Raw genomic sequence first — 21,146 nt, 5'->3', positions numbered from 1 at the left:
GCCTCCAGAATCCCTGAGTGCCCCAAGCTTACTGCTAGAAGGGTAATACCTACCTGGCAGCTCTGGAAGTGGAGATGAGGAGCCAAACCAACCCATGTCCTCAGACACCATATGCAGTGTGTAAATATATATATGTATATGTGTTTTGGCTCAAGAGTTTCCCTTTTTCACTCCATTGAAAGCCTGGGCTCTTACTTACATTTTTCTCCCTGTCATTTTTCAGAACCAGCAGGCAAAAATCGCCCAGCTCTACCTGCCGCTGTTCGGGCTGCTCCTGGAGAACCTCCAGCGAGTGGCCAGCCGCGAGGCGCTCTACTCCTGCACGGCCGCCTCCAGCCCCGTGAGTAAAGCCCAGCCATGCCTCTTTGCCCTCCTCCTCTGTCCTCTCCCCGCACGCCCCCTGTGCGACTTCCACTGCCTGCAGCCAGGCTCAGCTTTAGAAATAAGTTTGTTTTTCTTCTCCCCACAGCCCCGTAATGTGCTTGTTTCTTTTGGTTTGGCTTTTCCTGTGACTTTGCTCTGCCTATAGCACTGGGTACAATGTCTCTGCCCTTTAGCTTGCTATCATTTATTGTTTCTTTACAGTATGCATAGTGCCGTGAGGTGAGGTAAGTCCCTCCAACTGCAATGAGTTGCAACAGGACTCAGCCTCCGACTCCAGCAGCTGTTCTGGGGAGTTGCCCGTCTGCCTCAGGGTTGTGTGTGGTTCCCAGGTGGGATTAGCCTTGCAGACTAGACACCTCCTTGTTCGGGGCAAAACAACAACAAAAGAAAGACATTTGAGAAAAACAAATAAAAATTTCAACTAAAATGATGAAAAACAAAAGGGAAAAAATTGCTATGACTTACCTCAATATGTTTTGCTATTCTTTGTACTCCTCCCCAAGTCATTTGTCTCCTTGTTATGGAAGTAAGGAAATAGATTTTTTTTTTTTTTTTTTTTCCCATCTGCCTTTTAAAAGCTGCTCTAATTTGCCTTTTTGTATTTCAGAATAGGTGTTATCTTCCATTGGTCACAAAAAACCTTATATTGCTTTACAGGCATCCAGGGATGAATTCGTGTGCAGTTTTGCATCCCCCTCAAATAGATCCAGCCTGATTGCAGACAAAGATCCAGGTAAAATAATTTTTGTAAACTTTAACTTTCCCATTTATTTTGAACGTAACTTATCCATCCCAAAACCCATTACCCAAAACCTGAAATAGTCATCTGCCAAAAGACCTCTCGGAGTTTGTATGCTTTTCCCTGGACGTGGTGTCACCCCAACTGTCCTTTCCAGATCAATCAGCTTTCGACATGGGGCTTTGGCAAGCCCCGTCTGTACTGTCGGAATCACATCCTCCACTCACCGTCCGTGATGCGCTGAGCAGTGCCAGTGCAAAGGGGTTAATTGTGGGGTTTGGGTTTTTTCCAGCCTGCGGAGCAGCACTTCCAAATGGCCACGCAATAAAGCGAGAAGACTCAAAAGGATCCCTGAACTCAGAAGGGGCAACCAGTTCCCCGGATCAGAGTGAAAATGTAATGTATCTGGGGTTAGAAAGAACGGTGCTCACTGTACCAGTCTGTGGGCTCTGTTAAATAAGGGGGAGGGAAAAGGAGTTCCCTGTGGTAATGCTCTCAAAAGCCAGCTTATAAATATCTCTGTTTGGAAACAAACAGATTCATATTAAACAGAGGAGGTCAGACTCATGGGTCTGGTATGCTTCACCCGTCAAACATCTCTGAGCCAAAAATATAACCATTGATAGATTACTTCTCAAAAATGAAAGGCAAAATCCATGGGGAAAATCTCTGCTCCCATGGTGCATTTATACATAATCAGACATGCTCCCTGTGCGTGGATGGGTCTGAGCCTGGCCAGTGCCCAGTGCACGGTGCTGGGAACTGATTTCCACATACAGCTGGGAGGCAAAGCACCGTGATGTGAGATTGCCAGTGACCGCTGACTTAACAGATGAGGTATTTGTAGGAAAATCAGCACAGGGTAGTAGCCAGAGCCCCCAGACTTGCAGAAGGTGACCGTGGTCACACGACCAAGAGCTCTGACCCCACTATTCAGAGAGGGTATACTCTCCTCGTTGGCAGATTGCACGCATGGAAATCAGATATTTGTGCAAACCAGCCCCTGGTTTTCCTCAAGGCGCTTTCCAGATGTCTTGGGTTGGCGTGAATCGTTGATGCATCTTTAAAAACTTTGGCCCTTACAACGAGCAAGGCAAAGATTGTCTGGGTGCCTGCTGGCTGCGTCCCGACATGCTTAGGAGAGGTGGGGCCTTTCAAGCTCTCCCACATGAATCACGAAGCTACAAGACCAAGTATAGCCAAACACTTGACTATCAAACTGTTCATATTCACCAAAGCTCTGAGCATATGCTTCAGCCCTGCTGGCGGGGTTTGCAGAAAGCGTTATTGCTTGCAGCTCAGCTCTTCCCCACAGTTAGATGTCCTCTTCTGTGTCCTTGAAGGTACGTTTTTCAGAGTCGTTGAAAAGAGCTTTTCTGGTAGGGAATGCAATATCCACAAAAGCACGTAAAAGCAATGCCACGTGGAGGAGCACAGCTTTAACGCTGCTCTGCAGAGGTAGACGTTGCTTATCGCCTGTTCCCCTGGAGTTGTGTGCTGACTTGATAGTTTGGCATGGTCAACAGCAAAGTTCTGGCTATAGCACTGTATCTCCAACTCTAAACTGAATGTTTAGTTCTGTTTTATTGTGACTCACATCCACAGCTTGTCCCAGAATAAACAACAAATAAGATCTGTGGATCACTCTCCAAACATGTGAGGCACAGCTTTAAGAGAAATGTCCTGCTTAGAGCTTAATCGTATCCATTCGTCAGAGGATAACGGCTAGGGCGAGCACAGAGAATGCAAAAAATATTGATAAAGCTTTAGAAGTCGTGTTTCCCACCACACAATGCCCAAGCCTTTCCCACACAGATTGACTCACCGACAGGATTTCACTTATCTTTGCCTAAGTCACAAGTAGGAGGAAAAACAAGAGACGCTTCCAAAAATCAGGGGAAAAAAGAAAGTTCTTAAGCTAAAATTTCCTGGTTTTTTAATAACTGACATTTTGTTTTGAAGTGTACATCTTTAACAGAAAGTTAGATTCTTGCTTTAAACTGTGACAGCTAATGAACTATTTGGTTTGAAGAGAACTGACTTCAAAAATGTCCAGGAGCTTAGATGCTGCAGAGAGCAGGGGAGGTGAAAGCAGAGCTGCCACATGTTTTGCTAGATAAGCCACCATTCTCTGCCCAGACTTTTTTTTTCTGGGCAGAGACGCGTTCGGCCCTGTGTCCAGGATTTCCAGACTGCTCGTCACTGGATGGGCAGCAGCCCCAAAGGATGAGGTGTCTGCAAAGCACGGTGCTGTGGGGGTGCACATGTAGGGGCACAGGAGGAATGCTGGCATCTGGCCCCGCGCTCCACTCAGGCACAGCCCAGGCACCCAGGGCCACTGGGTCACATCTGTGTCCCCTTAGATCCGCAGAAGCTCCACGAGGAGCAGTGTGTCGCACTGCAGCCGGCTGGACCAGTTTGAGATCCGGATGCTCCTGATGTGCTACCTCTACATTGTGAAGATGATCTCTGAAGGTTGGTGGCTCTTGCTCGCTGCGGGGCAGCCAGAAAGACAAGAGACCATCACCAGCTGTTTTGGTCTGTAAAGTCCTCCTTTAATTTTTTCTAAATCTCATGTACCTTTTTTTTCTTTCAGATACTCTTTTAGCTTACTGGAACAAATTCTCCCCCCAGGAGCTGATCAATGTCCTTGTGCTCCTGGAGTGAGTATCATGAGGCTGCAATTCAAACACGGCGCCTTTGTGCGGGCAGCATTGGCCCAGAAGAAGACAGGAGTGCGGTGTGCCTCGCAGGGTGCACGTGGTCCTGTGCAGCACTAGAGGTGTCTGGCCAGGTTGTAATGAAATGCTCCTCCTCCCTGCAAGGAGAAAGAGGTGGATATCGGGGGAGCACAGTGAAGTGGCGGTGCACTGTGCTCGGTCCGGGCTGTGCAGAGGGTGTCCCACCACCTGCGGGTGAGCCGGGCTCAGGCACAGCCTCCCGCTGTAACCAGCACCACCTCTGCTTTGCAAGCAACTCTGGTGGACCAGATGGGTGAGGAGGCAGGGATGTGCCACAGGATCTGGAAACCGAGGGTGTGAGGTCAAGTGACTTGTAAATACAGACCCAAACCCTCATGCACAGAGGAGTGTGGTTGCAGACAAGGACAGGGCAGATTTTAAATGTTCTGGATCATTCCTGATCTGCAGGATCTGTAACAGATACATATTTTCTTTTCTTTCTAGAGTGTGTTTATTTCACTTCAGATACGTGGGGAAGAGAAATATTGCCAGGTACTGTATTAGTCTGTCTGGGGCCGTGGTGGGGGGCCGTCGCTGGGCTCCCTGCCGCAGCCGAGGCAGGAAGGGAGCACACACACCCACGCCGGGCAAACCCAAGCAGGCAGGAAGCCTGCGGGGCCGGGACTCTGCTCAGCACCATGCTGCGAGCAGAGTCCCCTCGTCTTAGCACCCTGCCCCTTCCCTCCCCTCCAGCTCCTGCATGAGACCCCCAGGCCCAGGCGCTCCTGGCTGCCCGCGCAGGTTGGCTGTGTCCCCCACAGTCGGCTGCAGGTGAGACACGAGTCACGGCTGCATCTCTGCTCCCCGAGCAGCAGCACTGCGGTTTCATTAGCTCTAGGGCCATCTGGTGCAGGTGAGACCAGGGTAGCCTGGTCAGTCTTGCTGGGATTGTCCAGGATAAACCAGATTAGCGCACTGGAGGGAGGCCAGGTTTCCATCCTGGTGCCTCATGTAATCCTGTAGTGGTGTGACCGCCGCTGCTTGTCCAAACCCACAGTCTTCACTTCCCCTTGCAGGGTGCACGATGCCTGGTTATCCAAGCACACAGGAGCCGATAGGAAATCCCAGACGATGCCAGCGCTCCGCAGCAGAGCTGGGGGGATGCAGGTGCGGCTCCAGCATCTGGGCAGCTTGGACACCTCCTTCACGCTCAACCACAGTATGTACAGCAGAGCGAGATGGGACTGTGGGGTATTAGCCTGCTGAACACTGCATGTAGCCATTTTCTGCTTGCTGCTTATTGCTTCAGGATATTCAAACTGCAGAATTACAGTTGTCACCACTTCTCCCTGCAACATTGGTGGGGGTGACATTTAAGCCAGGCCCTTAAAAATCACCCCTGGGACTTAGGACTTGTGTGGCTTCTTCCTCTCACCTGTCTTGGCTCAGCTCTTTGGCTGAGTGTGCGTGCAGGCAATGCCTTGGTTTGGGTAGTGAGCCGGGCAGGCAGGAGAGCTGCCCTGCACAGAGACTGGGGCCGGGATCTGCTCTAAGCCTCTCCGCGTGGGTGAGTTTTGCCCCACTGAAGCACCTCGTCGTTTCCCCTCTGTGGACACAACTTGGACATCTCGTTCTCTGTCTGGCTTTAAAGACAGTGAGATTAGGGGGAAATACTGACACTGGTTTTCTTGGTTGGCATCAGGCTGAGGCAGCTTCTCTGAATGGAGCTGGCAAATTCAGCATTTTGCTATTCTTACCTCCCAAACCCAGTGAAGTGCAAGTGGAGAACCTTATCTATATCAGCATTTAGATCTTGTGGGAGCTGGAGCGTTGAACACTGTTTCCTCCTGATTTGCTTTCCATCCGCAGATGCCGGCACCTCAGAAGCAGATATTGTGCACCAGGCGTTACTGGAGGGCAATATTGCCACTGAAGTATGCCTGACAGTCCTGGACACCATCTCTTTTTTCACTCAGAGTTTCAAGGTCAGCATTGAAATCAAAAGTATTGTAGAAAAGTGTGCTGTATTTCTGTATGCGTGTTGATTTTGGTGATCCGTTCTCCTAGAGTGGCAGATTATGGAAGGCTTTACAAAAGCAAATCATTTGCAGCTTGTTTATTTTCCAAAATGCCGAGTGTTTCATGAGGTCTCAGAGTAATTATGCACTTATGCAATCTTGCAATTTCTTCAAAACTGCAAGACCAGAGAAAATTACGTGGATGTTATACCATGAGTGTAGGCATTACAAAAATAGAATAAGAGGAAACATACATCATATAGAAAGGAGGGACTAGAGGAAAGGGAAACGAGGTCTAGTGTTCTTAGAACAGTCAAGTTTTCTACCGTAAATTGCCTAGAAACAAGGCCCAGATTTCTTTGAATCGCTGTACATGCGTGTCTCCGGAGCTGAGACATTCCAGCTGTGGTTACCAGTTCAGATAGGACCAGTACCACTGGTAGAAGTCTTCTCTTCCATATAGTGATTCACACTCCCAGCAGTTATTGCCATCTACAAGAATCAAAGCCTCTGTGGTGACGCGAACCCCAGGCTGGCAGCAAAATACTGAAATACTGTTCCAGAAAAGCTCTTCCTCAAAGTGTGGTTGTAGGAATGCTGCTCGTAGCGATGTCTCTTGCATAATGTCACAAGAACAACTCTGGATTTCGGAGTAAGCACAATGAAGGTTTCCTTTTTAGATGTATTGAGCAACACGAAGAAAAAGGTCACCATATCCTCTGCTTCATATCATTTGCTCTTTTTTGTTACAGAGCAAAAAAGCCCTCCTAGTGCATATTTTAAATTACTCCTTAGAAGTCTGGCAACAGCAGAAGGATGTAGATGCAAGAGTTAAAACGTGCTTGACTTTCTCAGTTGCCTCTTTTTGAATATGGCTGAACCACAAAACAATGTGATTTTCAAACCACAGGATAGACTGGATTCCCTTCCGCTTTAATGGACTTCTGCTTTGCTTTTATGGTCATACAGTGTTACCGCACAGAAGCGTGCTCTATACTGCAGTAAAAGTGCTGATGCTGTTCTTACTGACAGAGTAAATGAGTTCAGTTAAAAAGCATGGATCCTAAAGTTACCCTGCTACAAGATGTGTACAGGACGTCAAAAGACAAATCTGAGCCAGCCCAAGGATTGCTTGGGCTGGCAATGAGATGGGGACCATTGATCTCCTATTGATGTGGGACATCCACATCCTTGCTGGGTGGCCACGATGCACCAGGCTTCCTGCGCAGCGGCTGCAAGGGTGGCAGCAGGCACAGGCAAGATAACTCTGATACCAAACTGTATTAATCCTCTCCAAGTAATTCCATTTTACCATATCTCCAGAAGGTGCAAGCTGTCAAAACTTTGCAGGAGACAAGGGAAGTGTACTGACCTACTACAGCTACGAATCTGCCCAGTGAAAAGATGCAATAGTTTTTTTTTTTTTTCCCCTCTCTCTCTCTTTTGGGCTGCAAATGAAACACTCACCGAGACAAATAAAAAGAAATGGAAAAAACAGTGTGATAGTTATGTTGGTAACAGCCTGTTTTGTTTAAAATACCTCTAGGCAACCAGTGAAAGTTGTACAGATTACTGAGTTAAGTTTTGGAATTAGTGATGCAAAAGTGATAAAATATTTTTGTTTTATTCTCTGCTATAAAAATAGCCTCTGACCAACTAGTGTAAGTTTGTACTGGTTGTCACATTTATTGGTTATATTTTTACTGAAGGCCCTGTTCGTTATCTGGCTCAAGAATTGATGTGATTAATTATGCAAAATGATCTCTGTCATTGCCAGCTTCAGGCACAACATTTCTGCAAAATAAATTCTCTCGTTGCTTTCCAGACCCAGCTTTTAAGCAACGATGGCCACAACCCACTCATGAAGAAGGTTTTTGATATTCATCTGGCTTTTCTCAAAAACGGGCAGTCAGAAGCAGCTCTCAAGCATGTGTTCGCCTCCCTGAGAGCTTTCATTAGCAAGGTATGTACTACATGACTCCAAAGGTGCAGAAGAATTTATATCAGTGTGACAGAAGAGACCAGTATGCTTAAGCTCCTGTTAAACTGGTATTTCGTGCTGTTTGGACATGTGTTTTAGAAAACAGCTTCTTCACTGATTTAAAAACCAGCCCAGGTTAAGTTATCTATTTCAACAATTATTTATTATTTGTGGGATATCAGGAAACAAAAGGAGAAATCAGGAGGAATTCCCTCACTTGCCTTGGTCACAAAACTGCTGTTAAAGATTTGTATCTGTTCAACCAAAAGCTGGTGCATTTTGAATCTTTGCCCCAAACTGTCAATATTGCTGACAATGCTATTGCTCGAATACTACTTGTACTGACAAGCTGCTCCTCTCCCACTGTGTTTGAAAGAGAATAGTACTTGCTGAACCTCTTTCTACACTTTCATGACCCCTGGTACACAGTAAGGCTCTTCAATCCCCTGAGCTCAAGCAGCGTCAAAGCAGCTAACCACGTAAGGGCATGACTGATCCTATTGCTGACATTTCCCTTCATGCTTGTCAAAACCTGCCGCTTCTCATAAGTACATTTTTGAGACCAGGTGTACATGCAAACTCCATTCCTTCCAAGCTGCACGGTTATCATAAATTCAAAATGAATTCAAACCTCTCAAATCATTTGAATGCAACCGTTCATTAATGAGGTAAATCCATGTGGCATGAGATTGCAGCCAGGCAGAGCACAGTATGTAAATGATATGCAGCAAAGTGTTACTTCCAAAGGAGGTCTTGCACTAGCTGCTGAGCAAAGTTTGATTATAGAAAGAGACTGCTAAACTGTTTTTCAAAAGTGGAAAAAGTCTGTGCTATGTACATTTTACTGTAACTCCACAGAAAAGCTAAGAACTAGTATGAGTACGTCTGGGGCTGAATTTTGGTTTGTCCTAAGCAAACACATGAGAAGCAGAAAATGCAGAAGTCTTGCTAGCTACCTATCTGGCTCCAGACAGCGTGGTCTCCTACGAGATGTTTTTCCATGGGCCTTTTTAAAGCCTGCTAGATTGGCAAGTGGCACTGGCAGGAATCGCTCAGTTTTTCTACGAGGTCCATACCTGTTTATTGCTCTGCCTTTCTTTTGAGGTTTCTGCTTGCCTGTGATCTGCTTAGCCTCGAGATCCCTCCTGCTGCGGATCTGCACACACCCCACTCAGACACAGTCTCTCCGCACGTCCCTTCCTCTTACTAGTCAAAAGTTTGTTTAGCTAGAAATATTTGGGTTGTGCCTATAGCAAATAAGAGACCTTTCTTGCCTACCTGACAAATTTTTTGGTTGTTTAAATGTGAGGCCAAACATGCACACCTGCTCAATTTGATCTCACTATCAGCCTTCAAAACCTGGAGCCCTTCAGGGGTTGCACGCTCACTTTCCAAAATGCCGATTGCAACTCTGGCTGCGTTCTTGGCTGCTGCAAGGACAGGCAGTGGGGTTGTTTTCTTGGATTTATGCCAGCCTGAATCCATGCTGATTTTGGCATTGTAGGTCTTCAAAGATATGAAAGATTGATTTCAGTTAATTTCTCGCATTTCCCCTATGACAGGACACAGTGTTACTTCTGTAAAAGTAAGATATAAGCCCAGCTGATGGTATCTATAAGGAAGTGTTTTGTTTGCCAACTCCATAACCACATGAGTACCAAAGTTCCTTTTAAGTCCTCTGAAGGACTTTTCAAAGGCCCAAAGTGACAATTAAATAGCCGGGGGGAGTCACTGCATTTCGTGACAAGTGCAAGGTTGAGTTTAAAATTGTCAGTGTAATGAGAAAAAAGGACAGCAGAGTTGCTAGCCTGGACTTTGAGAGAGCAACCGTCAAGCTCTTCAGGGAGGTACTTAGCAGAGTCCCCTGGGCATCTGCTGTTGAGGGCTCAGGAGTCAGCGAGTGCTGGTCAGTCTTTAAGAAGCACCTTGGAGAAGCTCCGGAGCCGGCAATTCCCCTGTGTCAGAAGTCAAGCAAGCGGGGCAGGAGACCGCTTGGCTGATCAGGGAACTCCTCGTGGAGCTCCAGAGGAAAAAGGAATTGTACGATCTCTGGAAGCCAGGTCAGGCTTCGCAGGAAGATGACCGAGCCGTGGTTCGCCCATGCAGGGAGAAGACACGAAAGGCCGAAGCTCAGTTAGAGTTGAACTGGCCAGTGCTGTGTCAGACGACAAGAAGGGCTTTTTGAAGAATGTTCATAGCAAGAGGAGATGTAAAGAAAACGTTGGAGCGATACTCGTTGAAGATGGTCACCTGACTGATAGGGATGGAGAAAAAGCGGAGGCGTTCAGTGCTTTTTTTGCCTCCGTCCTTAGTAATAGTGATAGACCTTGCGCTGCCCGGTCCCCTGAGTCGGAGGCCCACGAGTGTGGGAGCAGTGACTTTCCATTTGCGGACACTGAACTTGTCGGGGACCATCTGTATCAGCTGAATGTTCACAAGTCCATGGGGCCTGATGGGATTCAGCCCAGAGTACTGAAGGAGCTGGCAGATGTTATGGGCTTGATCATCTGCCAAAGGTCTTGGGAGTGTGGGGAGGTCCCTGCTGACTGGAAGCTGGCCAACGTTATTCCAGCTCACAAGAAGGGCATGAGGGAAGACCCAGGCAACTACAGACCTGTGAGTGTAATCTCAGTTCCTGGAAAAATGATGGAGAAGATTACACTGGGTACTACTGAAAGGCGTTTAAAGACTAATGCAATCACCAGGCACAGTCAGCCTGGGTTCACAAAGGGAAAGTCCTGTTCAACCAATTTGATGTCGTTCTACAATAAGGTCCTGCGCCCAGTGGATGAATGGAAGGTGGTGGATGTCATTTTTCTGGATTTTAGTAAGGCTTTTGATACTGTCTGTCACAGCATACTTCTGGGCAAGTTGTCCAGCTGTGGGGTGAGTGGGTTCATGGTGCGCTGGGTGAAGAAGGGGCTGGACAGCAGGGTTGAAAGGGTTGTAGTGAATGGGGCTACATGTGGCTGGTGACCGGTCACCAGCGGTCTTCCTCAGAGCTCAATCCTAGGGCCAGTGCTGTTCAATCTTTTGATCCATGATCTGGATGCAGGAGTTGAATGCACCATTACCAAGCTTGCTGGTGATCTCAAACTGGGAGGTGCTGTTGACTCTCTGGAGGGACAAGAGGCCTTGCAGAAGGTCTAGATAGGTTGGAGCATTGGGCAATGATTAATGGGATGAAATTGAACAAGTCCAAATGCCAGATTGTGTACCTGGGAGGAAGCAGCGCCAAGTCTAAATGGGGAGAGGACTGGCTGGAGAGCAGCCCTGCAGAAAGGGATCTGGGGGTGGTGGAACATGCTTTAACTTTAGGTCAGCCCTGAAGTTTGGGTCTGGGCTTTTTCTTTTCTTCTGTTTTTCTCCGTCTCTCGAGCAGAATAACTCTCTGCGGCCCCGAGAGCTGCGGGTGGTGGCGGTGTGGCTGCTGCAGGGGACAGGAGTTTTGGGGCAAGGCCGATGCTCGGGGCGGGTGAGCATGCGAGGCGAGATGCTGAGTAGCAGCGGCACCAGGTGCCCGTGCTGACGCCAACGGGACTGTGCCTGCCGGGGGTCCAGAGCAGCTCCCACCGCCCCAGCAGCGTCACTGGGACTGCCCTAAGGAAGGGGCTTATCCCCCGCCCCGACCCCCGGCGCTGGGGGGCTGCCCCAACGGGGACCTCACCTTGCACCTTCTGCAAGCCAGACCCGGAAAGGTGAGGCCGCTTCCCGAAGGCACCGTTGGCTGCACTGGCCCCAAGTTGTGGAGCTCAGATGGGAAATGGGCAATCAAGAGAAGAAGCTTCCAGGCGCTTTCTGGTGCTGGTGCAGTGCCTTTTTTATTATTTTTTTTCCCTCCTTCCTGGTCTTGCAGCTGCCCAAGGTGCAGCCAGTCAAGGGGAGGAGGGTCCCTGCCCGGCCTGCAGCTCCCTCCCTCCCCATTCTTGGGGTGATTTGGGGTTATTTTGCCATGGCAGTGAGGCAAAGCCGGGCTCTGGAGCTGAGCACAGTGGGAGCCGAGGAAGGGCGTGATTGTCTTGAGGCTTTGAAGGGCTTTGCACCGAGCCCTGTCCCTGCTGGAGGGGATGCTGGTCATGCTCAAGACGAAGGCCTTGCAAGCCTTGTTGTTGTGTGTGTCTGTCCCCTCCCCAGCCCCCAAGGTCTGTCCTTGTCCCAGGGACTGCGCACTGCGTTCTGTGTGGGGCTGTGTCCGTGAGTCCTGCAGGGACCTGTCTGTCCTGGCTTCCCCGCCAAAAGGCTGTTTCCCTTGGGGAACGGGACAGGGGAGTCCCCTCAGCCACTGCCTGCCCCACTGGTGGTGAATCAGCCCTGGGGGTGGCTTGGTGCCCATCGGGGTTCACTGGCTCTGAGTTGGGGCTCAATGGGGATTTTGCACCTCTTGGGTGCTGTTTCTCAGTGGCCCCTGCTCTCCCTCCCCCTCCCACAAGGGCATGGAGCAGTTCTGGAGAAACAGCTTTTAATGGTAAAAAAAAAAAAAAAACAGGGAAAATGTCCCATCAAAGCTACTCTAACCCCCCAACCCCCCAAAATACATCACCCTCCTCCCCCATCCCCTACTCCCCCATCTCCATCTCATCCCTGCGGTGGGTCTAATCCCCCCCCTCCACCCCCTGTGCTGGCTGCAAGAGCCCTGCGCTTGCTGGGTGGCTGTGGCAAGGTGCTCTTCCCCCACTTCTGGCCCTGCTTCTCTGACATGGCAGGCTGGGAAGGTGGCAGGGGCATCCCCTCATCCTCCCACAGCTCCCGGGGCTCCATCCCGATGCTGTAGAATTCCTCGAGGCTCAGGATGGCGTCGGCGGTCTCGGGAACACTGTAGTCAGGAGTGAGCAGCTCCTCAGGCAGCAACAGCGAGGCAAAGTCACAGTGCGGAATGGCTGCACTGGTGTCACCAGCGTCCCCAGGCATGGGGCCGCTGCTGGGACCATCCTGGCTGACCCCTACCACATCCAGGGAACAACCAAAGAGCCTTAGGGCCTCTTCGAGAGGCACGTTGTCAGGCACTGCAAGGTGGCCTCCCAGGTCCCCAAGGGTTTGGTTGTCGGGGGTAGCAGAGGGGCTGGTGGGGACGTTGCTGCCTGGGGGGATGCTGCTGCCTGGGGATGCCGCCGCAGGGGTGTCCGTGCTGGAGATGTTGATCTGTGCAGACTGCCCCTCGGTGTGCTGGTAGCCGGGGCTGGATGTCGGCAACACTGGGGTGGCTGGGGCCACCACTCTCCCCACTCCTCTGGTGCCACCAGGGTCCCCAGCCATGGGGCCGCGGGCGGGACTGTCCTGGCTGACCCCTGCCGTGTCCAGGGACCAACCAAATGGACTTAGGGCCTCTTCAAGAAGCATCTCCGTGGGCACTGCAAGGTCACCGGCCAGGTCCCCAAGGGTTTGGTTGTCGGGGGTAGCACAGGGGCTGGTGGGAATGTCGCTGCCCGGGGGGATGTTGCTGCCCAGGGATGCCGTGGTGGGGGTGTCCGTGCCGGAGATGTTGATCTGTGCAGGCTGCCCTTCAGTGTGCTGGTAGCTGGGGCTGGATGTCGGCAACACTGGCGTGGCTGGGACCACCACTCTCCCCTCTCTGCTGGCGCCACCAGGGTCCCCAGGCATGGGGCCACGGCCAGGACTGTCCTGGCTGACCCCCGCCGCGTCCAGGGACCAACCAAATAGACTTAGGGCCTCTTCGAGGAGCACGTTGTCGGGCACTGCGAGGTCACCGGCCAGGTCCCCAAGGGTTTGGTTGTCGGGGGTAGCAGAGGGGCTGGTGGGGACGTCGCTGCCTGGGGGGATGTTGCTGCCCAGGGATGCCATGGTGGGGGTGTCCGTGCTGGAGATGTTGATCTGTGCAGACTGCCCCTCGGTGTGCTGGTAGCCGGGGCTGGATGTCGGCAACACTGGGGTGGCTGGGGCCACCACTCTCCCCACTCCTCTGGTGCCACCAGGGTCCCCAGCCATGGGGCCGCGGGCGGGACTGTCCTGGCTTACCCCTGCTGCGTCCAGGGAGCAACGAAAGAGCCTTATGGCCTCTTTGAGAAGCATCTCCTCGGACACTGTGGGGTCACTGGCCGGATCCCCAAGGGCTTGGTTGTGGGGGGCAGCAGAGGAGCTGGTGGGGACATCGCTGCCTGAGGGGATGTTGCCATCCGGGGATGCCGCCGCAGGGGTGTCCGTGCTGGAGATGTTGATCCGTGCAGGCTGCCCCTCAGCGTGCTGGTAGCCAGGGCTGGATGTCGGCACCACCTGGGGGTCTGTGGCCACGGTTCTTCCCTGATGGTTGTAGGGTGGGAACTGTTGCGGTTGGCCCTGGGGGGTCCCTGGGGCTGCCAAGGCCAGGGGCATCCCGTAGACCACAGGGCCACACAGCGCAGGACCTGGCAGAGAAGCGGTGCCGTGGCCAAGCGTGGTGGTGGCTGGTGGGGGCAGGTTGGTGCTTGTCCACTGGATGTGGAAGACCCGAGGGTCGAAGAAGCAGCCGCATGGAGCCCTCTGCAGACCTGTGTGGGTGAGTGGGAGCCGTGCTGGGTCGCGGGGACCCTCCAGGGGCTCCTGCTGAGCTGGCCCCCATTGCCAATGTCCCCCAGCTCTGCACCAGGAAGGTGGGGAGCTTGTGACCGAGGTGCTTCCTGCAGGGTGGGCTGCTGCACCAGTGGGATGGGGTTGCAAATCAGGGAGGAGACTTGCTTCTAGGAGGTGAAATGGGAGAGATGGCCCGAAGTATTTGGGAAATTCTCTGGCAATTGGATTTACTGGCCATGCAGCAGCCAGGCGAGGGCAGGGCTGCTCGCCCGGGCTTGCTGAGCCCCCGTGCCATGTCTGCCAGGGGGACGGGGGTGGTGGGGATGCTGGGAGTGCCCGGGGGTCGGGGATGCTGAAGGTGCCGGGGTGCCAGCACAGAGAGGGGTGTCATACCTGCTGGCGGTGCCTGGGGGACCGGGGGTGCCACCTGCACTGGGGGTGCCCAGGCTGTGAGCAAGGGCTGCTCCTGGCCGGGCAGTTGGCACAGGTTGGCTGAGCCTGAAAGAGAGACAGGAGCGATGGCCAGCGGTCACCTCCGCTTTTGCCCCCAAGAGTGTCTCCAGGCTGCAGGGGTCAGGTCGGTCCCTACCTTGGAGGTAGAAGGTTTGAGGGAGCACAAAAGTCTGAAGGAGCCGGGGCGCCGGGGGGGCCCAGCGGCCGCGTGGTGCGAGCCACAGTGGTGGCTGCGCCATGGTCTGTTGTGTCTGCTGGCTGCTAAGGACTCTCTGAGGTCTCCCAGGAGGGAATGCGGGGGCTCCCCGTGTTCCATCCTGCCCCACCAGCCTCCCCAGCTCCTCCTTGGGAGGGGAAGGGTTAAGGGGGCCTGGGGTGCCCCCGGCCCCTACAGGCAGCTCTCAGGGGCTGTGGGCGCAAGTGCCTTTGGCTGGAAGCCTTGTTCCCAGACCTGGGATATCATTGGGATTAATGAGACTAGGTGGAACAAGTCCCGTGCCTGGAGTGCAGGGATGGACGGTGCAGGCTGTTCAGGAGGGGTAGGCAGGGCAGGCGAGGTGGAGGCGTCGCAGTGTTTGTAAGGGAGAGGTTTGACAGTACAGCCCTTACAGTCAGTGATGATGTGGTTGAGAGCCTCTGGGTGAGGACTAGGGGGATGTAAAACAAAGCAGATGTTACAGTGGATGTCTGCTACTGATCGGACAGCTGGGATGCCAGCACTGGGGAGTTCTTCTGTAGGAAGGAGAAATCTGTGGATCGGTAGCCCTTCTCCTGATGGTGGATTTCAACTTTCCAGACATCAGCTGGGAATACCATACTGCTGTGTTGAGCAGGTCTGGGAAATTCCTGAATTTTGTGGGAGGGAACTTCTTGTCACAAGTACTGAGGGAGCCAACTAGGAAAGATTCCCTCCTAGACTTGCTAGTTGTGAATGGAGGAGGACTTGTGAGAGATGGGATGGTCTTGGCCACAGTGATCATGAAATGGTTGAGTTTAAAATTGTCAGTGTAATGAGAAAAAAGGACAGCAGAGTTGCTAGCCTGGACTTTGAGAGAGCAACCGTCAAGCTCTTCAGGGAGGTACTTAGCAGAGTCCCCTGGGCATCTGCTGTTGAGGGCTCAGGAGTCAGCGAGTGCTGGTCAGTCTTTAAGAAGCACCTTGGAGAAGCTCCGGAGCCGGCAATTCCCCTGTGTCAGAAGTCAAGCAAGCGGGGCAGGAGACCGCTTGGCTGATCAGGGAACTCCTCGTGGAGCTCCAGAGGAAAAAGGAATTGTACGATCTCTGGAAGCCAGGTCAGGCTTCGCAGGAAGATGACCGAGCCGTGGTTCGCCCATGCAGGGAGAAGACACGAAAGGCCGAAGCTCAGTTAGAGTTGAACTGGCCAGTGCTGTGTCAGACGACAAGAAGGGCTTTTTGAAGAATGTTCATAGCAAGAGGAGATGTAAAGAAAACGTTGGAGCGATACTCGTTGAAGATGGTCACCTGACTGATAGGGATGGAGAAAAAGCGGAGGCGTTCAGTGCTTTTTTTGCCTCCGTCCTTAGTAATAGTGATAGACCTTGCGCTGCCCGGTCCCCTGAGTCGGAGGCCCACGAGTGTGGGAGCAGTGACTTTCCATTTGCGGACACTGAACTTGTCGGGGACCATCTGTATCAGCTGAATGTTCACAAGTCCATGGGGCCTGATGGGATTCAGCCCAGAGTACTGAAGGAGCTGGCAGATGTTATGGGCTTGATCATCTGCCAAAGGTCTTGGGAGTGTGGGGAGGTCCCTGCTGACTGGAAGCTGGCCAACGTTATTCCAGCTCACAAGAAGGGCATGAGGGAAGACCCAGGCAACTACAGACCTGTGAGTGTAATCTCAGTTCCTGGAAAAATGATGGAGAAGATTACACTGGGTACTACTGAAAGGCGTTTAAAGACTAATGCAATCACCAGGCACAGTCAGCCTGGGTTCACAAAGGGAAAGTCCTGTTCAACCAATTTGATGTCGTTCTACAATAAGGTCCTGCGCCCAGTGGATGAATGGAAGGTGGTGGATGTCATTTTTCTGGATTTTAGTAAGGCTTTTGATACTGTCTGTCACAGCATACTTCTGGGCAAGTTGTCCAGCTGTGGGGTGAGTGGGTTCATGGTGCGCTGGGTGAAGAAGGGGCTGGACAGCAGGGTTGAAAGGGTTGTAGTGAATGGGGCTACATGTGGCTGGTGACCGGTCACCAGCGGTCTTCCTCAGAGCTCAATCCTAGGGCCAGTGCTGTTCAATCTTTTGATCCATGATCTGGATGCAGGAGTTGAATGCACCATTACCAAGCTTGCTGGTGATCTCAAACTGGGAGGTGCTGTTGACTCTCTGGAGGGACAAGAGGCCTTGCAGAAGGTCTAGATAGGTTGGAGCATTGGGCAATGATTAATGGGATGAAATTGAACAAGTCCAAATGCCAGATTGTGTACCTGGGAGGAAGCAGCGCCAAGTCTAAATGGGGAGAGGACTGGCTGGAGAGCAGCCCTGCAGAAAGGGATCTGGGGGTGGTGGAACATGCTTTAACTTTAGGTCAGCCCTGAAGTTTGGGTCTGGGCTTTTTCTTTTCTTCTGTTTTTCTCCGTCTCTCGAGCAGAATAACTCTCTGCGGCCCCGAGAGCTGCGGGTGGTGGCGGTGTGGCTGCTGCAGGGGACAGGAGTTTTGGGGCAAGGCCGATGCTCGGGGCGGGTGAGCATGCGAGGCGAGATGCTGAGTAGCAGCGGCACCAGGTGCCCGTGCTGACGCCAACGGGACTGTGCCTGCCGGGGGTCCAGAGCAGCTCCCACCGCCCCAGCAGCGTCACTGGGACTGCCCTAAGGAAGGGGCTTATCCCCCGCCCCGACCCCCGGCGCTGGGGGGCTGCCCCAACGGGGACCTCACCTTGCACCTTCTGCAAGCCAGACCCGGAAAGGTGAGGCCGCTTCCCGAAGGCACCGTTGGCTGCACTGGCCCCAAGTTGTGGAGCTCAGATGGGAAATGGGCAATCAAGAGAAGAAGCTTCCAGGCGCTTTCTGGTGCTGGTGCAGTGCCTTTTTTATTATTTTTTTTCCCTCCTTCCTGGTCTTGCAGCTGCCCAAGGTGCAGCCAGTCAAGGGGAGGAGGGTCCCTGCCCGGCCTGCAGCTCCCTCCCTCCCCATTCTTGGGGTGATTTGGGGTTATTTTGCCATGGCAGTGAGGCAAAGCCGGGCTCTGGAGCTGAGCACAGTGGGAGCCGAGGAAGGGCGTGATTGTCTTGAGGCTTTGAAGGGCTTTGCACCGAGCCCTGTCCCTGCTGGAGGGGATGCTGGTCATGCTCAAGACGAAGGCCTTGCAAGCCTTGTTGTTGTGTGTGTCTGTCCCCTCCCCAGCCCCCAAGGTCTGTCCTTGTCCCAGGGACTGCGCACTGCGTTCTGTGTGGGGCTGTGTCCGTGAGTCCTGCAGGGACCTGTCTGTCCTGGCTTCCCCGCCAAAAGGCTGTTTCCCTTGGGGAACGGGACAGGGGAGTCCCCTCAGCCACTGCCTGCCCCACTGGTGGTGAATCAGCCCTGGGGGTGGCTTGGTGCCCATCGGGGTTCACTGGCTCTGAGTTGGGGCTCAATGGGGATTTTGCACCTCTTGGGTGCTGTTTCTCAGTGGCCCCTGCTCTCCCTCCCCCTCCCACAAGGGCATGGAGCAGTTCTGGAGAAACAGCTTTTAATGGTAAAAAAAAAAAAAAACCAGGGAAAATGTCCCATCAAAGCTACTCTAACCCCCCAACCCCCCAAAATTCATCACCCTCCTCCCCCATCCCCTACTCCCCCATCTCCATCTCATCCCTGCGGTGGGTCTAATCCCCCCCCTCCACCCCCTGTGCTGGCTGCAAGAGCCCTGCGCTTGCTGGGTGGCTGTGGCAAGGTGCTCTTCCCCCACTTCTGGCCCTGCTTCTCTGACATGGCAGGCTGGGAAGGTGGCAGGGGCATCCCCTCATCCTCCCACAGCTCCCGGGGCTCCATCCCGATGCTGTAGAATTCCTCGAGGCTCAGGATGGCGTCGGCGGTCTCGGGAACACTGTAGTCAGGAGTGAGCAGCTCCTCAGGCAGCAACAGCGAGGCAAAGTCACAGTGCGGAATGGCTGCACTGGTGTCACCAGCGTCCCCAGGCATGGGGCCGCTGCTGGGACCATCCTGGCTGACCCCTACCACATCCAGGGAACAACCAAAGAGCCTTAGGGCCTCTTCGAGAGGCACGTTGTCAGGCACTGCAAGGTGGCCTCCCAGGTCCCCAAGGGTTTGGTTGTCGGGGGTAGCAGAGGGGCTGGTGGGGACGTTGCTGCCTGGGGGGATGCTGCTGCCTGGGGATGCCGCCGCAGGGGTGTCCGTGCTGGAGATGTTGATCTGTGCAGACTGCCCCTCGGTGTGCTGGTAGCCGGGGCTGGATGTCGGCAACACTGGGGTGGCTGGGGCCACCACTCTCCCCACTCCTCTGGTGCCACCAGGGTCCCCAGCCATGGGGCCGCGGGCGGGACTGTCCTGGCTGACCCCTGCCGTGTCCAGGGACCAACCAAATGGACTTAGGGCCTCTTCAAGAAGCATCTCCGTGGGCACTGCAAGGTCACCGGCCAGGTCCCCAAGGGTTTGGTTGTCGGGGGTAGCACAGGGGCTGGTGGGAATGTCGCTGCCCGGGGGGATGTTGCTGCCCAGGGATGCCGTGGTGGGGGTGTCCGTGCCGGAGATGTTGATCTGTGCAGGCTGCCCTTCAGTGTGCTGGTAGCTGGGGCTGGATGTCGGCAACACTGGCGTGGCTGGGACCACCACTCTCCCCTCTCTGCTGGCGCCACCAGGGTCCCCAGGCATGGGGCCACGGCCAGGACTGTCCTGGCTGACCCCCGCCGCGTCCAGGGACCAACCAAATAGACTTAGGGCCTCTTCGAGGAGCACGTTGTCGGGCACTGCGAGGTCACCGGCCAGGTCCCCAAGGGTTTGGTTGTCGGGGGTAGCAGAGGGGCTGGTGGGGACGTCGCTGCCTGGGGGGATGTTGCTGCCCAGGGATGCCATGGTGGGGGTGTCCGTGCTGGAGATGTTGATCTGTGCAGACTGCCCCTCGGTGTGCTGGTAGCCGGGGCTGGATGTCGGCAACACTGGGGTGGCTGGGGCCACCACTCTCCCCACTCCTCTGGTGCCACCAGGGTCCCCAGCCATGGGGCCGCGGGCGGGACTGTCCTGGCTTACCCCCGCTGCGTCCAGGGAGCAACGAAAGAGCCTTATGGCCTCTTTGAGAAGCATCTCCTCGGACACTGTGGGGTCACTGGCCGGATCCCCAAGGGCTTGGTTGTGGGGGGCAGCAGAGGAGCTGGTGGGGACATCGCTGCCTGAGGGGATGTTGCCATCCGGGGATGCCGCCGCAGGGGTGTCCGTGCTGGAGATGTTGATCCGTGCAGGCTGCCCCTCAGCGTGCTGGTAGCCAGGGCTGGATGTCGGCACCACCTGGGGGTCTGTGGCCACGGTTCTTCCCTGATGGTTGTAGGGTGGGAACTGTTGCGGTTGGCCCTGGGGGGTCCCTGGGGCTGCCAAGGCCAGGGGCATCCCGTAGACCACAGGGCCACACAGCGCAGGACCTGGCAGAGAAGCGGTGCCGTGGCCAAGCGTGGTGGTGGCTGGTGGGGGCAGGTTGGTGCTTGTCCACTGGATGTGGAAGACCCGAGGGTCGAAGAAGCAGCCGCATGGAGCCCTCTGCAGACCTGTGTGGGTGAGTGGGAGCCGTGCTGGGTCGCGGGGACCCTCCAGGGGCTCCTGCTGAGCTGGCCCCCATTGCCAATGTCCCCCAGCTCTGCACCAGGAAGGTGGGGAGCTTGTGACCGAGGTGCTTCCTGCAGGGTGGGCTGCTGCACCAGTGGGATGGGGTTGCAAATCAGGGAGGAGACTTGCTTCTAGGAGGTGAAATGGGAGAGATGGCCCGAAGTATTTGGGAAATTCTCTGGCAATTGGATTTACTGGCCATGCAGCAGCCAGGCGAGGGCAGGGCTGCTCGCCCGGGCTTGCTGAGCCCCCGTGCCATGTCTGCCAGGGGGACGGGGGTGGTGGGGATGCTGGGAGTGCCCGGGGGTCGGGGATGCTGAAGGTGCCGGGGTGCCAGCACAGAGAGGGGTGTCATACCTGCTGGCGGTGCCTGGGGGACCGGGGGTGCCACCTGCACTGGGGGTGCCCAGGCTGTGAGCAAGGGCTGCTCCTGGCCGGGCAGTTGGCACAGGTTGGCTGAGCCTGAAAGAGAGACAGGAGCGATGGCCAGCGGTCACCTCCGCTTTTGCCCCCAAGAGTGTCTCCAGGCTGCAGGGGTCAGGTCGGTCCCTACCTTGGAGGTAGAAGGTTTGAGGGAGCACAAAAGTCTGAAGGAGCCGGGGCGCCGGGGGGGC

General features: G+C 54.0%; 1 protein-coding gene across 7 annotated transcripts in view; it reads left to right on the top strand.

The window, feature by feature from the left end:
• Positions 1-21,146, top strand: part of DOCK11 (dedicator of cytokinesis 11) — a 98,884-nt gene that overhangs the window by 54,236 nt on the left and 23,502 nt on the right. For 4 of the 7 annotated variants that reach the window (XM_082323506.1, XM_082323507.1, XM_082323511.1 and 1 more), the window contains 10 exons: positions 224-340; positions 1,042-1,117; positions 1,416-1,519; positions 3,487-3,598; positions 3,720-3,786; positions 4,309-4,356; positions 4,558-4,635; positions 4,881-5,023; positions 5,674-5,789; positions 7,648-7,785. In XM_082323506.1, coding sequence (XP_082179632.1) covers positions 224-340; positions 1,042-1,117; positions 1,416-1,519; positions 3,487-3,598; positions 3,720-3,786; positions 4,309-4,356; positions 4,558-4,635; positions 4,881-5,023; positions 5,674-5,789; positions 7,648-7,785 — 999 coding nt within the window. The remainder of the gene's footprint in view (positions 1-223; positions 341-1,041; positions 1,118-1,415; positions 1,520-3,486; positions 3,599-3,719; positions 3,787-4,308; positions 4,357-4,557; positions 4,636-4,880; positions 5,024-5,673; positions 5,790-7,647; positions 7,786-21,146) is intronic. The other 3 variants (XM_082323510.1, XM_082323509.1, XM_082323508.1) reach the window with 1 other exon arrangement.

This window comes from Platalea leucorodia, assembly GCF_965183815.1.
Source record: "Platalea leucorodia genome assembly, chromosome: 10".
Lineage (NCBI taxonomy): Eukaryota > Metazoa > Chordata > Aves > Pelecaniformes > Threskiornithidae > Platalea > Platalea leucorodia.
The sequence above is the reverse complement of the archived record's forward strand: the minus strand, read 5'-3'. Positions and strand labels throughout refer to the sequence as shown.